Source organism: Leucoraja erinacea, chromosome 21 (genome assembly GCF_028641065.1).
Source record: "Leucoraja erinacea ecotype New England chromosome 21, Leri_hhj_1, whole genome shotgun sequence".
NCBI lineage: Eukaryota > Metazoa > Chordata > Chondrichthyes > Rajiformes > Rajidae > Leucoraja > Leucoraja erinaceus.
Genome location: NC_073397.1, coordinates 6,623,962 through 6,637,426, shown reverse-complemented (window position 1 = coordinate 6,637,426; position 13,465 = coordinate 6,623,962). Strand labels below are relative to the sequence as shown.

Sequence of the window (13,465 nt, the reverse complement as noted above, 5' to 3'; positions counted from 1 at the left end):
CTGATCGTCCCCTATCAATAACCCGTGCCTGCCTTCTCCCCATATCTCTTGACTCCACTAGCCCCTAGAGCTCTATCTAACTCTCTCTTAAATCCATCCAGTGACTTGGCCTCCACTGCCCTCTGTGGCAGGGAATTCCATAAATTCACAACTCTCTGGGTTAAAAGTTATTTCTCACCTCAGTCTTAAATTACCCCTTTATTCCAAGACTGTGGCCCCCTGGTTCTGGACTTGCCCAACATTGGGAACATTTTTCCTGCATCTAGCTTGTCCATTCCTTTTATAATTTTATATGTTTCTATAAGATTTTTCCCTCATCCTTCTAAACTCCAGTCAATACAAGCCTAGTCTTTTCAATCTTTCCTCATGACAGTCCCGCCATCCCAGGGATCAATCTCGTGAACCTACCCTGCACTGCCTCAATCACAAGGGTGTCCTTCCTCAAATTAGGAGACCAAAACTGTACACAACGTTGTAGTCGGCAGGGCAGGTTTGTAGACGTACAGGTTTGTAGGTTAATTGGCTTGGTAAAAATGTGAAATTGTCCAAGTTGGCGAATATGCAGAGTACTGCCCTGCTGCTGACCACAACATTCAGTAGGTTCAGAAGGAGGGAGATGAAAGGTGTCAGGGAAAGGCGACTCATGTTGTGTGGGACCGGCTCCCACCCTCCCCTCCCTTGGGTTGGCAGGGCAGGGGTGAGCTGAGCAGTCTGAGCCGGACGGGGCTGAGCTGGATTCACCCCTCACTAATCTCTCTCCTCCCCGGGTCGTGCCCTCCCCTCCCTGGGTTGTACTGGGCTAGGCAGTGCCCTCTCTCGCCTCTCCCCTCCCCGGACTCCACCCCCGCCGGGCCGTGCCGTGCCGTGCCCTCCCGCTGGATTATGGTGATTCCCTGCGGCTGGAGCCGTGCTGCGTTTGATTGGCACGGGTGGGAGCGGCCGGGGGAGGGAGGGAGGGCGAGTTTGCCACATTCTTTCACCATGGGGACGTGCTACAGTCTGCGCTCACGGCTCCTGGGTCCCCACGCCGCCTCCAGCATCGCCTACCCGGGGCCCCGCACGGCCAGCGCCGGCGGAGGGGACGGGGAAGCCGGGCACAACGAGCAGGCTGACGGGCAGCTGAGGGAGCGGCTGCGGGCCGACGAGAAAGCCCGACTGAAAGCCGACAAGAAACGGAGCCGGAGCATCGACAAGAGCCTGAAGGCGGAGAAACGCGAGTACAAGCAGACCCACCGGCTCCTTCTCCTCGGTGAGCCTTCACTCATCTATTTTCCTGTCCACTTGTCCTCCCCCTCCTCCCCCCGGTCATTTCTGTCCCCAACACCAACGCGACCCCTTCCTGTTCACCCAATTCCCCAGCCGTGTTGTTGTTATAAAGCCGGTCACATGTACTCCCACCAGTTATGGGGCCACGGTCAGAAAAGTTGTGATGAACTTGATAAACTGGTACTCTCACTCACGCCTTGTAGGAGGCAATTCTCAACCTGCTACCCGGTAGCGCTCCTGTCAGCTGCACTCCTGGAGATCATGGATCTATCTGCAAGTTTCAAAACTCATGCCAGATCTCACACACCAACCGCTCCTGTCCTCCCTTGACAACAAGGAGAACAGGCCTGGTAGTGTTTTAAGGTTAAAATTATCTTGTTCAAATGTGGTAGTGATCCTGCACTTTGTAATCTGTGTTGATGCCACACGAGTTCAGCTCTGATCGCGTGTACATACCTCAGCTACCTGGGTCCTGTACGTTTACGTCTTTCAAAGCGATGCTCACCTATTCTAATGTCATCTTGATTGTTGTCAATTCTTGCCTGTTGCTCCTATGTAAGAACATTATCATGAGGTTGCTGGCGGAGTGCGGTTATTGGTGTGTTGCTTGTTCTCTTGGGCAGTAGTGATTCCATTAACCTGGCTCCCTCTCTCTTGACTCCTCCACTTTGATGGACCATCTGTGACATCAAGCCTTGCATGATCTCGTATATGATGATAATACTGTGCTCGCATTTTTGTTGCCACCTCGATCCTCCCTTGCACCGTCTCCGGTTGAACCAAAACATAGCTTGATGTTGTCTTTGACTTGGAGATAAACTTATGCTGCAGCCAAGACTGTTTGCTTGTGCAGCAATCATGCTGTCACTGCACCACTTTAAAGGCTCAGACCTTGATCCTGACCATGGTTGTTGCCTGTGTGGAGTTTTCAAGTTCTCCCTGTGATTGTGTGGACCTAAGGTCATAAGTGATAGAAGCAGAATTAGGCCATTCGGCCCATAAAGTCTACTCCATCATTCAACCATGGCTTATCTATCTCTCCCATACTAACCCCATTCTCCTGCCTTCTCTCCATAAGAGGTGTCGGAGGTTATGGGGAGAATGGGGTTAGCAGGGAGAAATAGATCAGCCATGATTGAATGGCAGAGTAGACCTGATGGGCCGAATGGCCTGATTCTACTATTCCTTATGACCTTATAAGCCCTGACACCCGTACTAACCAGCCCGTACTGATTTCCCCTGTGTGCTCTGGTTTTATCCTCGTGCCAAAGGCTTGCTTGTTGGTGATTGTAGGCAAGTGGCAGGGGAACAGGTGGAGGTGAAAGTGAAAAGAAAAATGTTATAGTTTTAGAATTGATGTAAATAGTTATTAGATGGTCAGTACAACCTGTTTGGGCAAGGGGCCTCAAACCTCTTCCGTACTTCAGCCCATCTACAAATATCATATGCTTGACAAAAGATCATTGATCTTAAATGTTAATCTTCACAGAAGCTCCTCGACCTGCTAAATATTTTAAGTGTTAACTGTTTCCATGCCACACATTGGTTTGGCATTTCTAGTCTTAACTAATCAATTCCTTAAGTTGTTCACCCATTGTCCATTTTTAAATTAACCTTTGTAAAATGATGCTGCCTGTGTTCTGTTTACTATTGTGCACTATTCAATTTCCCAACTCCCATGATCTTTGCACCTTAAATTGGTTCCTGTACATAGTTTAAGATTATCCTTGCATGTAACTGCTTTCCTTTTCAACTCATTCCCACTTCTGGTTGGGCTCCCATTGCAGTCTACCTCTTATGCTAAGCTTTTGATCACCCCCTCCCCCCAATCCTTTTTTATGACATTTATTTAGTGTTGTCTTTGTGACAAGCGGTGGGATATTTTTGCTATCAGAATGCTTCGGCTGTGACACTTTTAGTACAGATGCACCACCGATTTCACAGCATCCTTGGTTCCCGAGCCTTGCCATATTATCCGTTATGCCGTAGCAACAGAGGTCACGTATACACCTGTAACCCACTAATTCTGCCCCCCCCTTCTGTGTCTTTAAACACCATGGACCGTTAGAAACCTCAATAAAACAAATATTAAATGTCAATTAAATTTTGAGCACAACTTGCATTTCTTGCACGGGCATCACGGGCGTCAGTTAATGAATTGAGCACCCACCTCGGAAGGTCCCAATGTGGGTCGGATCAGTGGTCACCGAATGGTCTGAGGCACCACTTTCCACAATGTTTTTTTCAAAGTGACAATGATGTTGCCCTGCCGGTGCGGAGGGAGACCCCGGGCAGATCACAGAAGTACTGGATTGGTTGCGGTCAGTGGGCTCATTGTGCCCGGAGCTGAAGAAATGCAAGCCCAGGTTGAGATCAGCCGCCTCATCCAGTCTAAGGGCCACATTTTCAGGAGGGGTGGGGGACTTACCAACCTAATTTTGTCCGGATTAAAGGAGGTGCCGGACTTTCAGTTGCCGGAAAAAACGGTGGTGTATCTGCATTAGTATCTGCATTAGTTTGAGGATGATCATCTTAACATAAAAATCATAAACATTATTCCTGTCATAATTTATAGGGTGGAGTGCCACAGAGGAATACTGTGGCTGCTTTTCCCATTTTGTTTGACATATTGATACTTAGGATTGATCTGACATGGGTCAGATTTTCCTCTTTCTACTTGGTACATGTCTTCTCCGTGGATTGTCACCTTGTCGTGGTGGAGAAGCTTGTGTGGACCAGTGATCCTGAGAGCGATGCTGTCTGGAGCTATGCCCCTGGTGGGGCCACCCATGCTGGTAAGGTCGAGGGGAAGGTCTCTGACAAAGAGTAATCCAACCAAGACCTCAACGGTGGAACAGGCGGAGGATGGTGGCTGACCTTAGTGGAGTTTCACAATGGCTGGGAAGGCGGATGAAGGCTGCAGCAGAAAAGTTTCTCCAGTCGTCTTGGACTCCATGCCACTTGGATCCTGATCCAGATCTGTCAAGGACCGTGTGGTGGCTGTCTGTGCACCAGTCTCCCCACGTTAAACAAAGTCACGCACTGGGTCTTCCAACCCTGGAGACACCCGTGGTCAGCCATGACCGAGAGGGGCCTAAGAAAGACTTGGCACATTGCACTGTGCAAAGACCTACGTGCTAACATTCCAGTTGAGAATCCACTTACCATGGGATCATTATCATTTGATATTGGGATTTTTGTGGAAATGGTAACTTATTTTTTTCAACAGTTGATTTTATATTCAGAGGTTTCAGTCACCCACCAATCTCTTTGTAAAATAAAACTTTGTCCCACACATTTCCTTTAAACCTTCCCCCTATGACCTTAAAGCTATGCCCTCTAGTCTTTGACATTTCATACCTCTCATAGCTTTATATACTTCATAAGATCATAAGTGATCGGAGCAGAATTTAGTCATTCGGCCCATCAAGTCTACTCTGCCATTCAATCATGGCTGATCTATCTCCCCCTCCCAACCCCATTCTTCTGCCCTCCCCATAACCTCTGACACCTGTACTAATCAAGAATTCTAACAGCTCGCCCTTCAACCGCTGACACTCCAGAGCAAACAATCCAAGTTTAAAGAGTGAGAAAGGAGGGACAGTAATTGGATTAAAACAACAGCAGGAGTTGTGTTTGTGATTAATATAAACAGGTTTGGCGGGACATGCGGTGCTAAAGAGGAACAATCCTGAAGATGAGGGGTACAGTTGGTATGTAAGATGAACTGACTGCATTCGTCAGCAATAGATCAGTGGTGGCTATGCATTGTTTATGGGGAAACTAAATCGGTTCAAGCACTGAATTCAACCTCCTGTCTCTGCTTCTTGGAAAAGTACTCTCTTCCTTGGGCTTTGGAGGACTGAAGGAGGTAACAGGGAAGGATAGGGTGGGGAATTGAAAATGAGAAAGAGTCGTTTAAATTTGGACATTTAGGACATTTTGGGAGCTATCATCTTGGGCCAAAAGTAAAATCCGAAAATGTCTCGATATCTAAGGTTCACCTTCTTGATGATTTACACATTTAACCTTCAATGGGTTTCATTTTGAGTATTTTAGTTTTAAAATGTTGTCGAGATTTGCATGCGAGAACAGGATGGGAGGTTCCCCTCCCCCACATTGAAAAATGCAGCTTCTGTATTATCGCCTATTGTATTGTAGCCCAGAAGTAACAATTGGAACTACAACATCCTCGTGAAAATATGTTTGTCCATTCAGTAGCTCCAGTGGTAGCAGAGTGGTAACCATATGGAGGTATATACAATTACAGAGGTAAAGATGTGAGTAGCTCAATAGCTGCAGGTAATCTAAAAATAGAGAGCGTAGGTTTAAGGTGAGAGGGGAATATTAATAAGGACCCATGGAGGAGATGGTATGTACACAGATCAAGCTGCAGTAGAAGTGGTAGAGGTGGGTACAATTTTACGACATTTAGAAGACACTTGGACAGGTTTCTGGATGGGAAAGGTTTGGAGGGATATGGGCCAGGAGCAAGCAAGAGGGACTAGCTCGGTTAGACATCTCTATCGGCATGGATGAGTTGAGGCAAAGGGCCTGTTTCCATGCTGTGTGGCTCTCATAGTAAAGAGTAATTTCAGGAATGTTTGTTTATGCATCTGCAGTGCTGACTGCAGCCTTGACCACCGATACCAGGTTTGTGCTGGCTGATGGACCAAAGGGCCAAATAAGGCCAACAATTGTGGGCACATTCTGAGTTTAAATTCTTTTGGGGTTTTTTTAAGCATGCTGGTTAAATGATGCAAGGTTTCAAAGCAGAGCATCAAAAATGGAAAGAGTGAAAACGACATAACAAATCTGTAAATAATGAAAACGTGTGGTTGATCTGAAGCTTTCAGTATTGTGTTATGAGAGAGCAGTGAGACCGCTGCTGAATATCGAGTACGTTCCCACTCCCACCACTGCAACTAGAGAGTGGCAGATCACTATGTCTGGGTCTGCTGCTCCCCATAGCAAGGGAAGAAGATGGTAGGAATGACTACCTGGGTTAATTGTGTATTAATTACTTTATAGCTGCTTGGAACCTAAGATCTCTGGCCCATCTCCGTCGCCTCTAAGACGCAACAGAATTTAGTGGTTGGGTGCTGCCGAGTAAATGATCAGATTCACTCACTATTGCAACTGTGGGCACTCACGATAAAATTCACCTCAGCCGCAACTCTGACATGACAACTGAACTGAAGGCAACTCCGTGGCTGCTGCTGTTTCATGGATACAGGTTGTGAAGATGGAGTATTGATGTAGGAGTGGGTGGTGGACAGAAGCTGAGAATCTGCAGACAGTTCTTTGCAGATAATTATAATTTGATTGCTAATGCCTTAAAGGGCAGTATAAATATGCTGACCCGTTCACAGGTAACTTTAGTTATACATCTTAACGTTTCAATAAGCCTGTATTTTCTTTTAATGTCTAGTGGGGTTGCGTGGTAGTGAGTGCGTGGAGTGTTTTGGAAATATCTTTATCATCCCGTGTACGGAAATGAACTTGAAGTCCTGCTGAGGGTTTTCTGTGTCCTAATTCTCTGTTTCTGTCTCTTTTGTTTCTCTGTCTTTAGTTCTTATTATGTTTCCTTTGGGCCAGCCATGTGCTGGTGTCTCCACCCACCACCTGGGCCACAACAGTCATGTTGTGGGTGGGGAATTTAGTGAGGAATTTAATTGCAACGTGTGCTCATTCCTTTGCTTGGCTTTCAGAAACAACGATGGATGTGAGGATAACTTGTGACATTAATTTTAAACAATCATTTGAACCCAATGGCTGTGGCAAAGTTTAAAAGACAATGTTCTAAAACTCAGGCCGTCTCAAACTAGAAGACATTGATTACTTTCAAGAGGGAGGCACTTATTAACATTGGACATACGGTACCTCCAAACATCGTTCCGGATTTCTCTCACTCACTGGGTTATTTGGACATACTCGTCGGCGGGGGTGTGGCTGCGTTCAAGGTCTTGAGACGGAGGAGGACCCGTTGGATGCGCTCTGGAGCACTCGCCCGACACCGGCGACGAGGATCACGCACAACACTCCCGAGCATATTCTTGGCAAATGTACGTTCTCTCAATAACGAACTGCAATGCCTGCACCGGACAAACAACGATTTCTCCTAAGCTGCTGCCCTGTGCTTCGCCGACACCTGGCTGTGTGAGTCGACCCCGCACAGCGCACTGCAACTGGCTGGCTTCCAACTTCACACAGCGGACTGAAGTGGAGGCAGCGGGGAAACCAAGAGGCGGTGGAATATGGTTCTATACCAACCAGGACTAGTGCAGCAACATCACGGTACTGTCATATTTCTGCTCTCCCAACCTAGAATCCTTCTTTATAAACTGCAAACCCTTCTCCTCTCTCAGGGAATTTAACTCCTTTATTCTCGCTGGAGTTTACATTCTCCCCCCCAAGCCTGCGTACGTGAGGCGCAAACGCAACTCGCTGACCAGGTAATGAGGGTAGAGAGTGACTTCCCGGACTCCATGGTCCTTGTTTTGGGGGACTTTAACAAACCTAACCTCAGCTGTGACCTTCCAAAGTACAGACTTCATGTTCCCTGCCCCACCAGAGGGGAGAGAACACTTGACCACTGTTACACGTCAATCAAGAACGCATATTGCTCTGTTCCCCGGGCGGGTCTGGGTCTCTCTGATCATTGTCTAGTTCACCTTGTTCAGACCTACAGGCAGAAACTAAAAGCTGCTAAGCCTGTGGTCAGAACAACAAAAAGGTGGACAAGCGAGGGCATTGAGAACCTACAATCCTGCTTTAACTGCACGGATTGGAATGTGTTCAGGGAAGCAACCACAAGGATTGGTGAGTATACAGACACTGTATCATCATATGTCAGCTCCGACAGTCTAAAGAGGAAGCCTACAGGAGCGGGGATGCAGACCTCTACAGGCAGGTCAAGTACAAGCTGAGAAGAGGAATCAGAGTTGCCAAGGAAAGGTACTCTGAGAAGTTGAGGAGCAAGTTCTCAGCTAGTGATTCTTCTTCAGTTTGGAAGGGCTTGCAAGGAATCACCAGCTACAAGAGGAAAGCCCCCCGCTCTTTGGAGAATAGCCAGCTGACCAATGACCTGAATGAGTTTGACTGCAGGTATGACAAGCAGAAATGTAAACCCCTCCTCCCCTTCCCAACAAACACAGCCAGACCCCAGTCTGCAAAGAATGGAACCTTCTGCACCCACTCCTCCCCATTCACCACTTCACACCTACGTAAAGCAAGACTCCAGTCTGAAAAGACTGGACCCTTTCCCACCCACCCCTCTCCAATCACCACTACACACCCAATTACACACACTCTCCGTGCTGCACAACATCACTTCTCCATCATCAGCAATAAAAATAGAGGCGGTGGAGAGGCTTTTCAGAAGACGGAAAAACCGGAAATCTCCAGGACCGGACAATGTTTCCCCCTCTACTCTCAAGCTCTTTGCCGAACAACTGGCACCGGTCTACACAGGTATTTTCAACCAGTCCCTGCAAACCTGTACTGTCCCTGCCTGCTTCAAAGTCTCCACTATTGTCCCTGCACCCAAAAAGGGAAGGATTACTGGACTTAATGACTACAGCCCTATCGCACTGATCTCTGTAGTCATGAAGTAGGTATGTTACAAAACCTACCTGAATCGCCATTGGGAATCTGCCCACAGCCAGGTCCGCGTTTTGGCGCTGTTTGGAGGGGGCGGGTTTAAAACGCGATTTTTACTAGGCTGTACTAATCGCAGATGTTCAGCCTAGTAAATCATTAACGAAAAATCGCTGCAAGACCCGGTCGCAAAAGGTATTATTAGTTTTATAGGCCTCGATAATATAGTTATAATAGTTTAAAATTACTGTCTCATTCCGCAACCTCTCGCAGCCCCAGGGTTTTATAAAGCAAACAATTAAAGGTATGTACCTTATTTTTACATTAAATGGGGCATATATATAACCCTATATATCAAGTTATCTATAGCGAGTAGTTCATTTTGGGCTTTTTATATCCTGCAGTATTTTGCTCGGCATTTGAGGGCACTAATCCAGCGCGATGTCAACGTTCTAAACCAGCGCGCCATTCACCATGAACCCACTACGAAAGCCGATTTAAATGGGCATATTTACAGCAATTGAACACTAAATTCCTTCCATTTGGCCTATAACCACTAATGTAACCCAATTATAAAAATCCGTGTTATATTGTGAATTATTTGTGAATAATCTTTGGACAAATTAGGCGGTTTAAAAAATGTTAATCTTTCAGAAACGAAAAAACCTTTTGATTATCCAAGATCACAGACAATGTTTGTAATGTCCATCTCAAAATCAATAGGGAAACAAGATGCTAATTTCCGAGTATGAAAAACCAGCCATAAACTTTTTTAATACTTGAGATATGAAAAGTGAATTTTATTGTCAAATTAAACTTAAAAAGTTATGCTTTATCTAATGGACTAAATTGCAGACTTGATTTTTAAATCTCAAAATTTTCTGTACATTGTACATGAAGACACTTGTGCTTGTGCTGGCCAAGCTGAAACTGGCTTGCTTCTGGACAAGCTGAAACGTATCACAAACCCCCTGCTGGAACCCCTGCAGTTTGCATATCAGGCCAATAGATCTGTAGATGACGCAGTCAACCTGGACCTGCACTTAATCCTCCAGCACGTAGACCGCCAGGGGACCTATGCGAGGATATTGTTTGTTGATTTTAGCCCTGCATTCAACATCATTGTGCCAGAGTTACTACATTCCAAACTTTCCGAGTTGACTGTGCCTGAACCCCTCTGTCGGTGGATCACCAGCTTCCTGACAGACAGGAAGCAGCTTGTGAGGCTGGGAAAGCACATCTCGGACCTGCAAACCCTCAGCATAGGAGCACCGCAAGGCTGCGTACTATCCCCTTCTCCCCTACTCTCTCTACACCAACGACTGCACTTCCACAGACACCTCTGTCAAGCTTCTCAAGTTTGCGGATGACACAACCCTGATTGGACTGATCCAGGATGCGGAGGAATCTGTCTACAGACAGGAAGTGACACAGCTGGCGTCCTGGTGCCGTAGCAACAACCTGGAGCTCAATGCTCTTAAGACAGTGGAATTGATTGTGGACTTTAGGGGAGCTCCTCCTCCCCTCACCCCACTCACCATCAACAACACCACAGTCACATCTGTGGCGTCTTTTAAGCTCCTGGGATCCATCATCTCCAAGGACCTTAAGTGGGGGGCTACCATCAACTCCACAGTCAAAAAGGCACAACAGAGGATGTACTTCCTGTGGCAGCTGAGGATGCACAATCTGCCACAGGTAATGATGGTCCAATTCTATACGTCCATCGTAGAGTTTGTCCTCACCTTCTCCATCATAGTCTGGTTTGGCTCAGCCACCAAGCACGACATCCGAAGGCTGCAGCGAATTGTCCGATCATCTGAGAAGGTTATTGGCTGCAACCTTCCCTCCATTGACGAACTGTACACTGCAAGGGCCAGGAAGCGAGCGGGTAAGATCATTTCTGACCCCTCTCACCCTGGCCACAAACTCTGTGAATCACTTCCCTCTGAAAGGCGACTCCGGACTGTTAAAGCTACCACAGCCAGACATAAAAACAGCTTTTTTTCCACGAGTAGTAGCTCTACTCAATAACCAAAAATCTGTAGCCTCCGTTTGCTCTGATATTTTATTTAATTCACATGTTTAATCAATAATGTTTTATTATTAATGTTTAATGTTTTATGTACCGTTCTTAACTGTCACTGTATGTCATGTTGTCACTTGTGGGCAGAGCACCAAGGCAAATTCCTTGTATGTGAATACTCGGCCAATAAACATATTCATTTTTATTCATTCATTTAAGGTCATAGGGAAAGCTTTAAAGGGACCCGAGGGTGATGTGATTGAAGATGTGAACAGGTGGGCTACATTGGTGCTGGACCAGAAGTCACTTGTTAGCTTAGTATCGGTTTACTTTGTTGTTGTCCGTGAAACGAGGTACAGTGGAAAGCTTTTGTTTGCGTGCTATCCAGTTAAAGGACAGACTACACAGTGCCCTCCGTAATATTTTTGTGGAAAAAGACACATAATTTATTTATTTACCTCTGTACTCCACAATTTGATATTTGTAATAGTAAGAAATGACATGTGGTTAAAGTGCACATTGTTAGATTTTATTAAAGGGTATTTTTATACATTTTGGTTTTGTCATGTAGTAATTACAGCTGTGTTTATACATAGTCCACCCATTTCAGGGCACCATCATGTTTGGGACACATGGCTTCACAGGTGTTTGTAATTGCTCAGGTGTGTTTAATTGTCCCCTTAATGCAGGTATAAGAGAGCTCTCAGTACCTAGTCTTTCCTCCAGTCTTTCCATCACCTTTGGAAACTTTTATTACTGTTTATCAACATGAGGACCAAAGTTGTGCCAATGAAAGTCAAAGAAGCCATCATTATGAGACTTGAGAAACGATAATAAAACTGTTAGAGACACCAGCCAAACTTTAAACTTACCAAAATCAACTGTTTGGAACATCATTAAGAAGAAAGAGAGCACTGGTGAGCTTACTAATCGCAAAAGGACTGGCAGGCAAAGGAAGACCTTCATAGCGGAGGACAGAAGAATTCTCTCTTATAAAGAAAAATCCCCAAACACCTGTCCGACAGATTTGAAACACTCTTCATGAGTCAGGTGTGGATTTGTCAATGACCACTGTTTGCAGAAGACTTCATGAACGGAAATACAGAGGCTACACGGCAAGATGCAAACCACTGGTTAGCTATAAAAATAGGATGGCCAGGTTACAGTTTGCCAAGAAGTACTTAAAAGAGCAACTACAGTTCTGGAAAAAGGTCTTGTGGACAGATGGGACAAAGATTAACTTATATCAGAGTGATGGCAAGAGCAAAGTATGGAGGAGAGAAGGAACTGCCCAAGATCCAAAGTATACCACCTCATCTGTGAAACACGGTGGTGGGGGTGTTATGGCCTGGGCATGTATGGCTGCTGAAGGTACTGGCTCACTTATCTTCATTGATGATACAACTGTTGATGGTAGTAGCATAATGAATTCTGAAGTGTAGACACATCCTATCTGCTCAAGTTCAAATGCCTCAAAACTCATTGGCCGGCGGTTCATTCTACAGCAAGACAATGATCCCAAACATACTGCTAAAGCAACAAAGGAGTTTTTCAAAGCTAAAAAATTGTGAATTCTTGAGTGGCCAAGTCAATCACCTGATCTGAACCCAATTGAGCATTCCTTTTATAATCTGAAGAGAAAACTGAAGGAGACTAGCCCCCAAAACAAGCATAAGCTAAAGATGGCTGCAATACAGGCCTGGCAGAACATCACCAGAGAAGACACCCAGCAACTGGTGATGTCCGTGAATCGCAGACTTTGCATGTCATTGCATGCAAATTACATGCAAAAAAATACTAAACATGACTACTTTCATTTACATGACATTGCTGTGTCCCAAACATTATGGTGCCCTGAAATGCGGGGACTATGTATAAGCACTGCTGTAATTTCTACATGGTGAAACCAAAATGTATAAAAATGGCCTTTATTAAAATCAGACAATGTGCACTATAACCACATGTGATTTTTTAATTTATATTACAAATCTCAAATTGTGGAGTATAAAGGCAAATAAATAAATGATGGGTCTTTGTCCCAAACATTATGGAGGGCACTGTACATGTATACAATCAAGCTGTCCACAGTGCCCAGATAAAAGGTACAGCATTTAGTGCAAGACGAAGTCCAATTAAAGATAGTTCATCAGTTCTCAATGAGCCAGATGGAAGTTCAGGACCGCACTCTAGCTGTTGAGAGGACGGTTCAGGTGTCTGATAACAGCTGGGAAGAAACTATCTCTGAAATCTGGAGATGTGCGTTTTCAAACTTCTGTTACTCTTGCCTGACGGGAGAGGGGAGAAGAGGAAATGAAAGGAGTGAGACTGGTCCTTGATTATGCTGGTGGCCTTGTCGAGGTAGTGTGAAGTGTAGATGGAGTTAATGGAAAGGAGGCTGGTTTGAGTGATGGTCTGGGCTATGTCCACAACTCTGCGATTTCTTACAATATTGGATCCCAACCTATGCTGTGATGCATCCTGATAAAATACTTTTTACAGCACATCTATAGAAGTTGGTACGGGTTGTTGAGAAGCTTGCTTCTTGAGAGGGAGAGCAATGAGGCTCAGATCTAT

General features: G+C 45.6%; 1 protein-coding gene across 2 annotated transcripts in view; it reads left to right on the top strand.

The window, feature by feature from the left end:
- Window positions 1–960: 960 nt before the first annotated feature.
- gnas (GNAS complex locus) overlaps window positions 961–13,465 on the top strand; it is a 281,050-nt gene continuing 268,545 nt past the window's right edge. Inside the window, exon 1 of one of the 2 annotated variants that reach the window (XM_055652013.1) lies at window positions 961–1,249. In XM_055652013.1, coding sequence (XP_055507988.1) covers window positions 982–1,249 — 268 coding nt within the window. In that variant the 5' untranslated portion in view covers window positions 961–981. The remainder of the gene's footprint in view (window positions 1,250–13,465) is intronic. The other variant, XM_055652014.1, reaches the window with a different exon arrangement.